The sequence below is a fragment of the Trachemys scripta genome, chromosome 1, assembly GCF_013100865.1.
Source record: "Trachemys scripta elegans isolate TJP31775 chromosome 1, CAS_Tse_1.0, whole genome shotgun sequence".
NCBI classification, from domain to species: Eukaryota; Metazoa; Chordata; order Testudines; family Emydidae; genus Trachemys; species Trachemys scripta.
In genome coordinates, this window is record NC_048298.1 from 139,716,857 (window position 1) to 139,733,283 (window position 16,427).

The 16,427-nt window shown below is 49.5% G+C and overlaps 1 protein-coding gene across 2 annotated transcripts; it reads left to right on the top strand.

The window, feature by feature from the left end:
* The first annotated feature begins 1,678 nt into the window (after positions 1 to 1,678).
* NOP2 (NOP2 nucleolar protein) lies at positions 1,679 to 13,713 on the top strand. Of its 2 annotated transcripts, none has more exons than XM_034787525.1 (17): positions 1,679 to 1,754; positions 2,685 to 2,803; positions 3,473 to 3,518; positions 3,700 to 3,803; positions 5,867 to 6,141; positions 6,460 to 6,503; positions 7,167 to 7,321; positions 7,710 to 7,909; positions 10,501 to 10,590; positions 10,670 to 10,757; positions 10,886 to 11,026; positions 11,279 to 11,418; positions 11,673 to 11,762; positions 12,490 to 12,612; positions 12,712 to 12,809; positions 12,917 to 13,047; positions 13,199 to 13,713. In XM_034787525.1, exons 2-17 carry the CDS (start codon positions 2,698 to 2,700, stop codon positions 13,432 to 13,434), a joined length of 2,067 nt encoding a protein of 688 aa, XP_034643416.1. In that variant the 5' UTR covers positions 1,679 to 1,754; positions 2,685 to 2,697; the 3' UTR covers positions 13,435 to 13,713. The 2 variants fall into 2 exon arrangements, with proteins under 2 accessions (XP_034643416.1, XP_034643425.1); XM_034787534.1 differs by lacking the exon at positions 1,679 to 1,754 and adding an exon at positions 1,759 to 1,854.
* Positions 13,714 to 16,427: the final 2,714 nt, after the last annotated feature.

The window sequence follows — 16,427 nt, forward strand, 5'->3', positions numbered from 1 at the left end:
TGGCATGGCATGGGTCCCTGGTATCCTGTAGCATAAGCCTTGTTCTGTGCTCCAGAAAGACATAAAAATTGTCAGAACCTCATATGCATGCTGAGATGCTGCTACCTCCTTTCCAGCCCAATCTGTGATCAGTGCAGATCTGTGTCATTTACGTTACTGCTCAGGTAATGAGCTGTCAAAGGCTGGCTACTGGCTTGGGGTGCTCATGTCCCTGATTTCTGTGCCTTTACAAATGCTGAGCAGTTTAAGTGGTCTCTTAGCACAAGGGGTATGTCTATACTACAATTAAAAACCTGCAGCTGTTCTGTGCCAGATGACTCAGGCTAAGGGGCTGTATCATTGCAGTGTAGATAGTTGGGCTCTAGGAGCCTGCAAGGTGGTTGGAGCCCAAACTGAGACCCTGAGTCAGGTGTCCCATTGTAATGTAGACATACCCAAGTGATAGTAAGAAACATAGAGTGCTTTATAGCTACACCCAGTCTCTGATCTCTGGCTACTGTCTTCTCCCCCATATTGAGTCATGCTGCTAGGGCTACTGCTATCAGCACAGGCCTGGCCAGAGCTGCCTGCTTGGCTCTGCTTTTAACAGGGCCAGACTTAGGCTTGATAGTGCCCCACCTTGCCATTTTTGGAGCAGAGTGTGGTAATTTGTTCTGATCTGGCAAATAAATACGTAAGTGTGCACATTTACCCCCCCCCCATCCCCCCCCAAAAAAATTCTGGAGCAGTTGTTGGGACAAATCAGTGTTGCTATCTCATAACTTCTGTTAATCTTATTGTACACCTCTACCCTGATATAACTCTGTCCACAGGAGCCAAAAAATCTTACTGTGTTATAGGTGAAGCCACATTGTATCGAACTTGCTGTGATGCATGGGAATGCGCAGCCCTGCCCTCCCTGGAGCACTGCTTTACCGTGTTGTATCTGAATTTGTGTTATATGAGGCCGTGTTATATCGGGATAGAGGTGTATGTGATGTTTGGACAGAAGTGAATACAGCACACTCTCAACTGTCTAATAGTAAAGATTTTAGCTCTACACCCTGTTTAGAAAAATCTGAGCTTAAAGCTCCAGAAGGCATGTGTGAATGTAAAGGAGCTTAAGTCAATACAGGCTCCTGCAATGGTAGCCTAAGGCACGTTTGAATAAATGGGGTAAATCTATGCCATAGAGCCTCTGCCAGCAGAGCTAGAGCAGCTTAGCTGTGTTATGTAGCTGGAGCCTATGCTGCCACAACTTTCTGTGGATGTAAGTACATCACCTCCCCCAAACAGCTGGGTAAGTCAATAAAGCCTCTTCCCTTGACATGGCTGGGGTTAGCCTAGCTAGGCCAGCAGCGGGGGTTCTCTAGAGCCCTGCTTGACACCAATACTGCCCTAACTTTGCAGGGTAAACTAAGCCTGCAGCTTTTACGGCTGTCTGGTCTGACACATGGAATTATTCTGGAATCGCGGTTGCACTCCAGATTTACACCTACCTTACTCCGAAATGAGTCAAACAACCCCCACTGCGGTAAGGTGCTTTGCTTACGCCTCACTTCTCGGCTGGGAGAAGAAGGGGTGTGGGTGTGTTCGGGGGGCCGGCTGCCTAATCAGTGGGTAGGAGGAGACGATTCTAGCCAATGGCGGGGTGGCAGGAGGAGAAGCGTCTGGCCAATCCCAGGGCGAGGGAGGAGCCGGGCTGAGCCTGCGTGGAGAGAAAGCTACGCAAAGACTTTCTCAGGAAGTGGGCGCTGCGCACGTGGGGCCGGAAGGTAGGTGTGGGGTTACGGCTGCTGCTGTTCTCGCCGGGCCCGGTGCTCTGCCCGTGTCCACACTCCCCAGCCTGGCTCGGACCTGGGGTAGCGTGCGCGGGTAGGGAGGCCGGGGTTTGTGCAGGCGTGCCGGGCGTGGTAACTTGAGGGTGAAAACTCCAGCAGAGCTCGGCCCTTTGGGGGGGAGGGGGTGTGAAGTGGGGGACCCAGCCGCGGGCTCCTTGTGTCTGAACTGGGAAACACTCTGAGGCTGGTCGTGAGGGCTGAGGGTTTGGGGAAGACCTTGAGCTAAGTGGTTTCTGGGAAGCGAGATTTGAGAGCTCAGAAACGAGTTACGGGGGATGGGGTTTAACCAGAGACACCTTAGAACGGGGAGTGTGTTAGATCAGTGGTTCTCAACCTTCCTAGACTACCCTGTCAGGAGGCTGATTTGTCTTCCGTACCCCCAAGTTTCACCTCACTTAAAAACTCCTAGCTTACAAAATCAGACATAAAAATACAGAAGTGTTACAGCACACAGAAACATTGCTGAGACTCTGATTTTTACCATATAATTATAAATCAATTGAAATATAAATATTGTACTTATATTTCAGTGTATGGTAGATAGAGCAGTATAAACAACTCATTGTATGAAATTTTAGTTTGTACTGACTTCACTAGTGCTTTTTATGTAGCCTGTTGTAAAACTAGGTAAATATCTAAATGAGTTGAAGTACCCCCAGGAAGCCCTCTGTGTAGCCCCAGGGGCACATGTACCCCTGGTTGAGAACCACTGTGTTAGAGAGACAGAGACAGGTAGTTGGAAGAACTACTGTCCTAAAGGAATCACCCCTGAGGTTGCCATGCCATATGAGTAAATGTGTGGGGTCTGTTCTGTTTTCTTTTATCTCATTTTCCTTCCTTCCTTTTCCTTTACTTACCCCACAGAGTGAACAGTACTATGGGGCGCAAACTTGATGTACTGAGGAAGGAAAAACGTGGCCCAGGGCGCAAAGCCCGCAAACAGAAGGGAGCAGAGGTAGAATTAGCCAAATTTCTTCCGCCAGGTAAGTGTCTTTGTTTCCGTATCATTTTCTGCGCGCGCACACACACACACACACACACACACACACACACACACACTCACACCTGTAAGGGCTTCTAAATAAGGACAGGTTTCAGAGTACCAGCCATGTTAGTTTGTATCCGCAAAAAGAACAGGAATGGCACCTTGTGGCACCTTAGAGACTAACAAATGTTACTACTTTGAACCACTTAAATCCTACTGTCTGTATTTAATAAAATCACTTTTTATTTAGCAATTTACTCAGAGTATGTATTAATACCTGAGGGAGCAAACAACTGTGCATATCTCTCTATCAGTGTTATAAAGGGCAAACAATTTATGAGTTTGCCCTGCATAAGCTTTATGCAGGGTAAAACGAATTTATCTGGGTTTAGACCCCATTGGGAGTTGGGCATCTGAGTGCTAGAGACAAGCACGCTACTGTGAGCTGTTTTCGGGTAAACCTGCAGCTTTGGGACAAGTGATTCAGACCCTGGGTCTGTGTTAGAGCCAGACAGGAGTGGCTGGCTCAGCAAGACAGGGTGCTGGAGTCCTGAGCTGGCAGGGAAAACAGGAGCAGGAGTAGTCTTTTGCACATAAGGACATCATCCTATTGTTTGTCCTCCTGTTACCAGTTTCTTAATTTTCTGTTATCTTTGTTTGTTTCTAGCTACTGATAACAGTGGAAACAAATTATCCAGCCATGCACGAAAAAGGTGTGTACAAATACACAAATTATTTTCTCCTCTAGAGTGGATAGAATCCAAGGCACTATTTGCAATCTGGCAGATCCAAGTCAGAGTGCTGTGATGGGTCAGAGGGAGTTGTTAGGCTCTCTGATGTAAGAGGGTTTTTCTGTTCATTTATTCTTTTGTTCACTTGTCCGTGTGTTTTCAGGGCTGCAAAGAGACGAATGGGGTCAGGAAAAACCCAAGCTAGGAAAAATCTGCTTCAGCTAAAGAAGCCAACAGATAAAGGGGGAATGGATGGCACCAGCACAGGTATGTGTTTAATGAGTTGACTTCAATCATTTAAAAGCATTTTTCTAATGAAGAGTTCCGGATGTTCTAAGTTCTTAAATCTCACTTTCATCCCCAGCTGTGAGCAGAGCAGGAGTCTGGCATCGCTTAAGTCATTTTAAGCAGTGGACGTCTCTTTCTACTGCCCCCATCTGACCTCCAGAGTGTTGTGGGCATCTTTAGTAGCTAGGGTTTTAAACACATGCATTGCACAGGACTAAGAAGTGCCTTGTAACCACCATAACTTAATTTTGGCTCAAATTAAATTTTGTAAAACCTGGGTTTTTAAAACTGTCTCTCCTCAGTAACACTGGGAGCATGCACATCAGACTTATTTTCTGCTTTCTATGCTGGTTCACCATAAAATACAGCTTCAAATGCAATGGTCACAGTCCTTGACCTCAGGGTGCACTGAAGGATCTGGGAATTTTTGGGGACTAATCCAAAAGTGTAGAGAGAAATCTTCACAGAATCCAAGAACCACTTAATAATGAGGAGAATGAAGAGTTTGTATTTACGGCAGTGCCGAAGAGTATGTCTACGCTGCAGCTGCGAGTGAGCCTCCCAGCCCAGGTAGACAGAGTAGTGCTAGCTCTGCTCATTCTTGCTTGCTAAAAATAGCAGCATAAACATTACAGCACAGATGATGGCTCAGGCTAGCCCCGCAAGTCAGAGCCTGCCCGCCCTCCTGGGTCTGAGCTTGGGTGGTGGTCTGAGCCTCTCTCCGTGCTGCAGTGTGTACGCTGCTATTTTTACTTGAGCCTAGGCTGGCAGGCACACTCCCAGCTGCAGTGTAGACATACCCTAAAGGTCCCAACCAAGATCACAACCTCATTGTCCTAAACGCTGCACTATCATAATGAAAGGCACTCCCTGACTCTGAGATTAGTCTAAACAGATAAACAAAAATACTGTGACCCCCATGTCACGGAGTATTGGGGGACTCAGGGCCCTGCACCCCCGGCTTCCTGCGATTCACCATGACTCTCAGCCAGCCAGTAAAGCAGAAGGTTTATTTGGATGACAGGAATACAGTCCAAGACAGGTCTTGCAGGCACAGACAACAGGAATACAGTCCAAGACAGGTCTTGCAGGCACAGACAACAGGGCCCCCCTCAGTTAGGTCCAGCTTGGGGTCCCAGGGCATCCCAGCCCACCCCCCTTTGGGGGGTCAGAGCCATCTCTGCCTCCCAGCCATCTCTCCAGCCCGCTTCCAACACTCTGCCTTCAGCGACCCCTCCCACAGCCTTTGTTCAGTTTCCCGGGCCAAGGTGTCACCTGGCCTCCAACCCCTTCCTGGGTTCTCATGTTACACGCTCAGGTATTCGCCTCCGGGCAGTCCACCATCCCCCAATGCAGACTATCCTAGCCACACTCCCCTGTCAGCATTCACAGACCACAGTAAGAACAGTCCCAGTTCGTCACACCCCATTTTACATTTGGAAATTGAGACAGGTTCAGAGACACACAGTCTATGGTGATGTCAGGAACTGAACCTAGATCTGCAGAGTCCTAATCCAGTGCCACCTTCTACAAGACCATCCTTCCCTTAACTACTGTAAACCTCACTATTTTCCATTACAAGTATAGGACATGCTTTTGTGACCTGCTTTCACTAATACAAACTCCTACCACATCATATATTTAAAAAAAAAAAAAAAGGGTTTTTTCCCCCTTGGAAAAAGGAAGGAACAGAGAAAGGAACTACATGTAACCAATGTTAGCTGCTCTACGTAACGCATTGTGAAAGGTGCTCTGGTGTTATGCTGGTAGGTGTAGTATAAGAATCTAACTTGGAAATAAGCAAGAGAAATATCATAACAAATAAATAGAATTTAAAAAATTCAGTATTAGACCTGTGAAAAAGGGATGTGTATCATAAATCTCCATTGACTGTATGTCAGGAAACTGAAGTACAGAGAATTAACTGGCCCTTCTAGCTAGAAGTTAGAATGCAGAATTCCCAGCCCTCTTATTTTGCAATGAACAGGACAAGATGGTTTTGAGGGTTGTTGCAAATCATTAACCTTTTCTTCTGCCTGCAGCTGCAGAGCAGCCATCCCCACAGAAAGGAGGAAGATCCAGGGGGCCAGCAGAAGGAGCCTCTCGGCACCCTCAGCTTGGGTGCAGTGACAGATGCTCACTTTCGCTAACTCCAGCCAAGAGATCACAGCCTGCTGGGGATAATGAAGAAGAGCGTTTGGAGTCCAGTGAAAGTGAGGGAGATGAGGATGTAGATGCCTGGGAGAACATGGGGGATGACGGGAGCAATGAGGAGATGGTGGATGATTATGGAGCCTCGTCCTCTGAGGAAGAGGAGGTAGGAACTCCTGACTTTCATGTCACAGTAAACACTTGAGACTTCCCCAGCTGGGGGTAGTATGGGGCTCATACATCATGACCTTATCACTGAGATGGAGGATGCCTGGGGTGGGTGGGAGGAGTTGAAAGGCTTTATCCCCATGTGAGAGAGACCTCAAGAGTGGAGATGGGTCCAGGCATAGAATACTTGCTCCTGCCTTCATCTGCTGCTGGTGCTATCACATAGAGTGAGTGGGTTTTACGGGGCAGGAATGGGGGTGGCAGGGAGCTGCCATCTGATGCCATAGTTTCATTAACTCTCCCATGACTCTCTTAGCTGCTGCCCATCGAACAAGCCGTCCGGAAGCAGAAGTCTGGCAGGTGAGGGTTTCAGGAGCTGGAGGCCAGCAGGTTCTCTGCTAGGCTGTGGTGAGGCTGTCTCTTCCATCCCCCCACATTTCTAGCATGCCTAGATTCCAAGGCCAAAAGGGACCACTGTGGTCATCCAGTCTGACCCCCTGTGTTAACACAGGCCATAGAACTTCTCCAAAATAATTCCGAGAGCATGTTCCTTAGACAAACATCCAATCTTAATTTAAAAATTGCCAGTGGTGGAGAATCCACCACGACCCTTGCTAAATTGTTCCAGTGACTAATTATTCTCACCATTAAAATGTACTCCTTATTTCCAATCTAGATTTCTCTAGCTTCAGCTTCCAGCCACTGGGTTGTGTTATGCCTTTCTCTGCTAGGTTGAAGAGCCCATTATTACATATTTGTTCCCCCTGTAGGTATTTATAAACTGTAATCAAGTCACCCCTTAACTGTCTCTTTGAGGCTATGTATTTAGCTTAACAATCAATAGAAAGCAGGTTTTATAATCCTTGCATCATTCTCATGGCTCTTCTGAACCCTCTCCAATTTATCACCATCCTTCTGGAATCGTGGGCACCAGAACTGGACACTTCTCTCCTTACTTGCGGGGAGGGAGAGGATGGAAGGTTCTCATGCTTAAATGCAAACCCTTCCCTCTCTTCTGCTCAGGGAGGGCCTCAGTGAGGATGACAGTGAAGATGAAGAGGAGTGGGTGAGCAGCCGAAGCAAGGGGCAGGAGGAAGAGGAGGACACGGACCTGCAGCTCAATATGGAGATAGATGAGCAATTTGTGTTACCCAGTGGTGAGGAGATCGAGAGAGAGAATATCCTTCCCTCTAACGTGTGTGGTGCACATAAGCTGTGTACACAGCACAGATGAGCACCCACACTCTTGCACAGAACCATGTTGGGTTGTACGTGTGTGTTGCATAGCGGAGGTGTATTGGTTATGATAGGCTGCATTAGTGTATCACAGGAGCCATACCACCTGCATGTGTTCGATTGCGCTTGTGTGTTATTGGGGGGAGAGGGGAACTAGCACACTCCAGCATAACAGCAGAGGCATTTGTGATGCCATATGTGTAGCCTGAAAGTCATACTCTAGAGGCACCTGTGCATTGCATGTCATGGTATGCACACAATATTCACATTTGAGCAATGCCCAGGGTCGCATGACTCTTCTTTTTCTTGATTCCTTAACTGCCTCATTACCTGCTGAGCCACCTGACCTGCACCTCGTTCATCAACGTATCAAGGACAATGTGGAGGTGCTGCAGGACTTCAGGGTGAAGCGGGAAGCAGGACGTGCCCGGCAGGAGTACCTCGCATTGCTACACCAGGACCTTGCTGCCTACTATTCCTACAGTGACTTCTTGCTTAAGAAGCTCATGGAGCTCTTCCCTCTCCCTGAGGTATGAACCCCGCCCAGGTCCAGGTATGCTTCTGGATTCATCCAGCCTACATCCACACTGACTGGTGTTCACCCGTCTGCCCACCCAATTCCCAGATATGGGCCTGACTTCCTTGCCGCCTTCGCCTGTTCTTTCTCATTTTCTTTTCTCCCCTTCCTCCCCTGGAGAATAGCTACAGTACCTGTATTTAAGAAAGGGGGAAGAAAGTAACCTGGGCGATTACAGACCTTGTAGTCCGTGGTAGGCAACCTATGGCACATGTGCCAAAGGCAGCACGCAAGCTGATTTTCAGTGGCACTCACACTGCCCGGGTCCTGGCCACCGGTCCAGGGGGCTCTGCATTTTAATTTAATTTTAAATGAAGCTTCTTAAACATTTTAAAAACCTTATTTGCTTTACATACAACAATAGTTTAGTTATATATTATAGACTTATAGAAAGAGACCTTCTAAAAACGTTAAAATGTATTACTGGCACGCGAAACCTTAACTCAGAGTGAATAAATGAAGACTCGGCACACCACTTCTGAAAGGTTGCCGACCCCTGTTGTAGTCTGACCTCAGTAGCATGCAGGGCTTTAGAGCAAATTGTGAAGAAAAGAACAATTAAATTTATCTAAATAGATCTAATATTCCTGGGCTTTGGTAAAATGTTTGACACGGTACCACATGGGACATTGTTAGTTAAATTAGGAAAGATGGGGATCAGTCGAACCATTGTCAGGTGGATAAGGAACTGGCTAAAGCAGAGAAGGCAACAAGTTGTGCTGAAAGGTGAACTATCGGACTGGACTGGGGTTACTGATGGAGTTCCTCAAGGATTGGTTTTGGGACCTCTCATATTTTAATATTTTTATTAATGACTTTGGCACAAAAAATAGAGTGCTAATGAAATTTGCTGCTGCTAAAGTTGGGAGACATGGTCAATACAGAGGAGGTTCAGAATATTATACAGGAACAGGATGACCTTAAAAACTGGAGTAACAGAAACGGGATGAAATTTAATAGTACAAAGTGCAAGTTCATGCACATAGGGTCTAATAAGAATGTCTGCTATAAGCTGGGCGCTCATCAGTTGGAAGCAACAGAGGAGGAGAGTGACTTGGGTGTATGGGCCGATCAAAGGTGACTGAGCCACCAACATGATGCGGCTGTGAAAAAGGCTAGGATGTGAGGCGAGGCATTTCCAGTAAAGATAGGGAAGTATTAATGCCATAATACAAGGCACTAGTGAGACCTCATATGGAATGTTGTGTACAGTTATGGTCACCCATGTTCAAAAAAGATTAATTTAAACGGGGAATGGAGGGCTTATCTCAGGGGTAGGCAACCTATGGCACGCGAGCTGATTTTCAATGGCACTCGCACTGCCCGGGTCCTGGCCACCAGTCCGGGGGACTCTGCATTTTAATTTAATTTTAAATGAAGCTTCTTAAGTAAATAAGGTTTTTAAAATGTTTTACATACAACAGTTTACTTATATATTATAGACTTACAGAAAGAGACCTTCTAAAAACATTAAAAGGTATTACTGGCACGCAAAACCTTAAATTAGAGTGAATAAATGAAGACTCGGCACACCACTTCTGAAAGGTTGCTGACCCCTGGCTTATTTTATGACAGGAAATTGGAAGAGTTTGGCTTGTTAGCAAAACAAAGGCTGAGGGGATATGATTGCGCTATTACACATACATAGGGGGTAGACACCAGGGAGGGTGAAGAGCTATTTAAGTTAAAGGACAATGTTGGCACAAAAACAAGTGGCTATAAACTGGCTGTGAACAAATTCAAGCTGGAAATTAGAAGGAAGTTTCTAACCATCAGAGGATAGGTTCTGGAACAGATTCTAGAAGTTATGGGGGAAAACAAGAGTTGGACAGATTTATCAGTGGAATTATATGGCGTGGTGCAGGTCTCAGCAGTCCTGGAGGTTCCTTCTGGTTCATGTCAGATGTTTCTAAAATCTCATGCTTCAGGATTTCAGCTGGTCAACTGCAGGGGTCAGGAAGGAACTCCCTCCCTGGCAATGTATTCTGTGTGGTTTTTTTTTGTTGTGGGTTTTTTTTTTTTTTTCTTCTTCCCCCTCCTTCTGAAGCATCAGAGATGGCCACAGCTGGAGAAGGGGCAGTGGACAGGGTGAGCCAAGGCTCAGAGGTGGTATTGATCATTGTCTCTCTGGTGCTTGGCTGACTGGTTCTTGCTACATGCTCAGGGTCTAATTGATCACCTTATGTGAGTTTGGGAAGGAATTTTCCCCCAGCTCAGATTAGCAGTGACCTACCAGGAGGGAGGGTTTGTCTTCCTTTGCAGCATGTGAGTGTGCATCATTTGCCAGGATTATCTGGCTATATCTCCCGTAATTGCTTCCCTGCCACTGCACAGGCCTCAGGCATTGATCATCTTGGTTCCCCCGTTCTCTGCTTGTAGCACACAACAGTCTAGTCTCCTGACAGTTGTAATACTTTACTCTAATTTTGGTTGTTGGGCATAGCATGCAAGTAGTGGGAGGGGTTGGTGGTCTGTGATGTACAGGAAGACAGACTAGGTGATCTGGTGGTGCCTTCTGGCCCTAAACTCTGACTCTATCTCCAGCTGGTCAACTTCTTAGAATCTAATGAGGTTCCTCGCCCCATGACGCTTCGTACCAACACACTGAAAACACGGCGACGAGACCTGGCACAGGTGAGCAAAGCATCATGGTCCCTCAACCTCTGTCCCAGTTATGGAGCAAAGATCTCACCCCTCTGTCTTCATCCTTCAGGCTCTGATTAATCGCGGTGTGAATCTTGACCCTCTGGGGAAGTGGTCGAAAACTGGGCTTGTTGTCTACGACTCCTCTGTGCCCATCGGTGAGAAACTGACCCTCCCTTCACAGGGCTGAGCTGACTGACTCCTTTTTTAGCTGCTTTTCCTCTTCTCATGGCTCTGTTCTTCACCCCTCCTCTCTTTCTCTCCCCTCCCCTCCACCCCCTACAAGGTGCCACCCCTGAGTACCTGGCTGGACACTACATGCTACAAGGAGCTTCCAGCCTCCTCCCTGTCATGGCTCTGGCCCCCCAAGAGAATGAACGCATCCTGGACATGTGCTGTGCCCCAGGAGGCAAGACCAGCTACATAGGTACCTGACTGGGGGGAGGGGGAGGGAGGGACCGAGGGATCAAGGCTCTGGAGTTTGGGAGGAGAGCCTGGGGGAAAGAGGTCTGTGGGGACACCTGGGGGCAGGGAAATAGGGGGATGGGTTGCCTGGTAGGAGGGAGAGGCAGTGAGGGGTCCACTGGGGAAGGGGAGGGGGGGTTATTCCTCCTGCTGATTGGGAGGGGGTGGGGCTGCACATTGTCTGGGTCTTGATGTAACCTTCATCCCCTGGCAGCTCAGCTGATGAAGAACACAGGTGTGATCCTGGCTAACGACAGCAGTGCTGAGCGGCTGCGCAGTGTGGTGGGGAATCTGCACCGTCTGGGAGTCACCAATGCTGTCTTGAGCCACTGCGATGGACGCCAATTCCCCAAGGTATGCAGCCACTGGGTAGTTTCATGTTTGCTGTGGCCATCACAAGGCTTCATGGAATCCAGCTGTGTTCTCCTTGACTGTGTGCAGCGGGTGGGTGACTCACAAGAAAGGAATGCACATGGGGTGGGGGAGAAGGCAATGGGGCATCTCTTCTCCCCACCCCCTTCCCCTTTTCTGCTGCTGTTCTGTTGTTCCCCTTGTTGTCCTGTCAATGGAATTGAGGCCAAGACCTCTGTCTCTCCACCCACCTCTAGGTGCTGGGTGGGTTTGACCGTGTCCTCCTTGATGCTCCCTGCAGTGGCACAGGTGTCATCTCCAAGGACCCAGCTGTCAAAACCAACAAGGTGAGCAGCCTGGGCAGGGGCGGCTCAGGAGAAGTGGGAAGGAGCTTGGGTGATTTGTGGTGTAGTGCAGGGGTTCTCAAACTTTTTCCTTCTGAGGCCCCCCCACAACATGCTATTAAAAATTCCATTGTCCACCTGTGCAACAATTGTTTGTCAGTAGATTAAAAGCCAGGGCCGAGCCGGTGTTAGGGGCTAGCAAGGAGAGCGATTGCCCAGCCACAAGGGGCCCCACCAAGCTACGTTGGTTGGGCTTCTGCTTGAGCCCTAGGAGGAGGGGCTTGGGCTTCAGCTTTCTGCCCTGGGCCCCAGTGAATTTAACATTGGCCCTGATCTCTGGTTTATTTTGGTGGACCCCCTGAAACTTGCTTGTGCCCCCCCCCCCCCACCCTCCGGAGGGCCTCTGGTTGAAAACCCCTGGTGTAGGGTACAGAGTGAGATGTGAACTTGCCTGCAGGCTATGGAAGAGCAGGGCTTCTGGACTCTTGTCCTTGCACCAAGATGTTTGGCCAGAGAAACCTGAAGAAATTGACCTGTCTCCCTCGCGCTCACTGTTCTGGGACCAGATTTAGGGGTAGAAGCCCACCTGACTCCTGCTACCTCACCACTGGTGGCTCTTGCTCTCATCACACCTCCATTTGCAGCAGGCACAGAGGGTGCAGTGAGCTAGGCCAGGGGGAGGAGTGGATCAGCATAGCTCAAGTGTTCTAACCCCCTCTGTGTCTCTCAGGATGAGAGGGATATCCTGCGTTGTGCTCATCTGCAGAAGGAGCTGATTCTCAGTGCTATTGACTCAGTCAATGCTGCCTCAGAGACAGGGGGCTACATAGTGTACTGTACCTGCTCCATCATGGTGAGTTCCCTTTGGGTGTCAGGCAGCTGGCTCGTGTGCTGGGGGAGCTCTCATTCAGAGAGTCTCCACAGAGTCTCTCTAATGCTTGGTCTCTCGCAGGTGGAAGAGAATGAATGGGTTGTGGATTATGCCCTGAAGAAACGCAATGTTCGCTTGGTGCCCACAGGGCTGGACTTTGGCAAGGAAGGATTCACCAGGTGTGTGTTAAGTCTCTGGGGGCTGTGGGGAGGAGGGAAGCTTGCTCTGTTTTTAGCCCTGAGATTTCTATTGGGAAACTAATATTTCCTCTTCTCTCTCCCTTCAGGTTCAAGGACCGTCGCTTCCACCCATCCCTCAAATCCACACGGCGTTTCTACCCTCACACCCACAACATGGATGGGTTCTTCATCGCCAAGCTCAAGAAATTTTCTAATGCCATCCCTAAAATGCAGAAAGGTAACTGAACTCCAGAGCTGCACTATGCTATCTTGTTCATGTACAGTGCTGGCTGGTTTGGAGCAGCAGAGAGCTCTCCATCCAGGCAGCACTGCTTGCTCACCACAACATCTTCTGCACTTTCCTCTCTGACTCTTGTTTCCTCTTCTAGATGAGGAATCTACTGTGGAAACAGCAAGTTTAGCATCTGCTCCGGAAGTAGCTGCAGAGCCACAGCTTAAAAGGAAGAAACTTGAGAGGTTGAAAGTCACCGTGGGGCAGAAGAAGCAGCAGCAGCCCCCTTCAAAGGGAGGTTCTGTGCAAAGGCATAAGAGGCCCTCTCCCCGGCATCTAGGAACTCGGCCACCTGCCAGGAAGCAGCATAGAGTGCACCGGAATAGACAATAAGAGCGACTGCCTCTCTGGGCTTTGGTGTCTGATTCCATGAGAGTTGCAGGGATGGGGCATTCTCCTTGAAGGCTGAAGGTCAGGGACTCTCCAGATTCCACCCATGTAGGGTTGTTTTTTGCCATCTTGTGCAGTGAGTGTCTGGGACAACTATTGCCCCTATAGAGGGAGCATTTTTTTGGACTTTATTCTTGCAGCCCTGTGTACTTCCCCCAGCATGGGGTTGGGGTACTGGATTGATAGATCCTGATTCATTAAAGATTGATCAAATTCTCTCTCTCCCTGCATGTCTAAGGCAGGAATTTATTTCAATGTAGTGTAACTGGACCCTGCAGTAAATGTTCAGCTGTAGCCATTTGTTCTTGTGCTGCACTGTGGCCTCTCCCTCTGTACTTGGCTTCCATTGTTCTGTCCTCCCATCACTCTCCCTCGCTGCCTCTTTGCTTTCTGTCCTGCCCTTATTCTGACCCTCCCGTTTCCCAATCTTCAGTCACTTCACTCCTCCTTCCCAAACCTTTCCCTTGTGCCCCTTTCTTTCACTCCTGGGCCAGTGATGGGGGCTGCCCTACAGCCTGGGTTTTGTACAGTTTGGTTGCCTCTTCACCCACCTTCTGGCTGCTGCGGCTCAGTAAGTGGGGCTAGCAAAGGATGGAAGGGAATTACTTCTGCTGAAAGGCTATTAACCTTCGTTCAAACCCCGGCAACTGCCCTATGCCTAGTACATGTCAGCACAGCTCCCTGTGCTCTGGAAGCCCTTTTTGCGAGTAGCCCTGCAAATGGGTTCATGCCTGAAGAGGGGATAGTAGCCAGTTTTTCCCATCACAGCAGTGAGCAGGCCTTGTTTTGGAGGCAGCTTTACTAGTAAACTTCCTTTCTCCACACTGATAAGCATAGATAAGGCTGTCCAGCCCCCGCTCCTACATATCTGAAGTAAAGTCTTCTTCCTGCAGGAGCCTGGCATACAGGAGCCCTGAGCTTAATTCTCATTGCTGCTATTGCCTTGCTCTGCAGCTTTTGGTGAGTTCCTGCCCTGATTCTCATCTCTAGCCTTAGGCTAGTGGGAGGGACTGACCTGACAGTGGGTGATGAAATCAAATTCATCCAGGTCTGAAGTGTCCCTCTCCCCATCCCCTTCCCCACATACTGAGATTTAAACAAATCAGTCTTCCTTTAGTGCCCTGTGGGATCATCCTCTAGGGCTCCTAGCACCTTAAGGAAGGGGGTTCCAGGACCTTCCTGTGGGGAGATGACCCATTCACCAACATAATACACCCCTGTAGTGAGGCGGCCTGGCTCCCAGTCGCCCCTGCGAGGGACAAGTCAGAACAGCCGCCAGAGTGGGCAGGGTCACCGCCACCTGTCCCCGCCCCCCGGAAGTCAAGGGGTGGGACAGGAAGTATAAAGGCCCGGCCCCAGCGCTCAGTTGACCACGGGAGAGGACAGACACTGGTGTCCGAGCTCCTGCTGGGCCGAGCCTGCCCCGAGCCCGGTATCCTGAGGAGTGGACTGAACTTCCCCTCACCGAGGGTCCAGAGGAGCCGCCCAACCTACCCAGCGCTTGCTGCCCTGAGGAGCCCATGATCTGGGACACAGCGGACGAGGCTAAGGACGTGCAGGTACCCATGGAGGAGGAGATGGGAAGTGGCCTGGGGATAGCAGACCCCGAACCCATGTCAGTGTGTTGCGGTCAGGATCCCCACTGACCCAGCAGCAGACTGATTGCTGCTGACAGGGCCCCTGGCTGGAACACAGTGGAGTGGGTGGGCCTGTGTTCCCTGCTGCCACCCCACCCCGGGTGGCAGTTTCCTCCTCCTCCCCTACCCTCAAGCCAATGCTCAGCCCCTGCCTGAGGGCCTGAGCCCGGGACTACTGGTTGCTCGCGACCCTGCCCCGACTTAGGGCTTGGACCTGCGAGACTGATCTGTTCCCCAGCCTCATGTAGTGAGGCGGCCTGGCTCCCAGTCGCCCCTGCGAGGGACGAGCCCCGCCCCGGACGTCTACAACCCCTCAACAGTAAGTGGGTCATGAGTTCCAGTTGGAGCTCTCCTGGGTTAGCTCCTAGTTGCAGTCAGGCCTGTGTGGATGGCAGGTTCCTGCTGAAGTATAACAAGATTTTAGCTCAAGCCTTGGCTCTCACCTTTGGTTCCTGAATATCTGTCTACATCATAGACTTGCCCTTGGGGATTCAATGCCACTATGATGAGGAATTCAGCTTAAATGTCTAAGTCCTGGTCTACACTATATGCTCACGTTGGTATAACGTCGCTGAGGGGCGTGAAAAAGCCACACCCCTGAGTGATGCAGTTATACCCACCTAACTCCTGGCATAGGGGACCTGACTCCCAGTTTTTCCTATCGATATAGCTACCGCCTCTTGGGGAGGTAGAGTCCTGTGCCAACGGGAGAAGTTCTACCACCCATGTGGGTAGCATCTTCACTAAGCGCTACACTGGTGCACCTGCAGTGCTGTATGTGTAGACAAGCCCTCAGTCAGCACCAGGGCCGGTGAATCTTCTGCACCTACACGAGGTGTGGCATCTCCTCCAGGAGACTCCTTGTTATCCTTCAGGTGGGCACTTGCCCCCCTGCCCCCCAAAAGGTCTAAGCCTTTGCCAGCTTGTGTCCTTTTCATATGTGTGGCTCCTAAAGGGTCTGCTGTGCACTGATGGAGCCTCAGACTCTCCTGGCAAGATTGGGGGGGGGGGGGATGGTTTTGCCCAAGGTCACAGTTCAATATGGGATCCAACATTTCTAAGGCCCAGCCTGCTCTGAATTAACCCAGTAGAACTCTTTCCTTAAAGAGCTGGGAATCAAATGCAGACGGCCTGATTCCACCAGGTAACTGAGCTTCTGCCTGCCCAGCTAATTACTGAATTATCTCCCCTCCTAGACTCAGAAATGTGTGTCTGCATTTGCCAGCAATTTCTGTGCTATTGTCACTCCCACATATTAAACCTGACCGTTACGAATCCCTTGGCTGTGACTCTGGTTCC

Excerpts from the sequence above, each read along its gene's own strand:
- NOP2 (XM_034787525.1), top strand. The coding sequence starts at position 2,698 with ATGGGGCGCAAACTTGATGTACTGAGGAAGGAAAAACGTGGCCCAGGG. Across the intron at positions 7,322-7,709 it reads TGAGGAGATCGAGAGAGAGA|CTGCTGAGCCACCTGACCTG; the intron begins ATATCCTTCCCT and ends CTGCCTCATTAC. Across the intron at positions 10,591-10,669 it reads GGCGACGAGACCTGGCACAG|GCTCTGATTAATCGCGGTGT; the intron begins GTGAGCAAAGCA and ends TTCATCCTTCAG.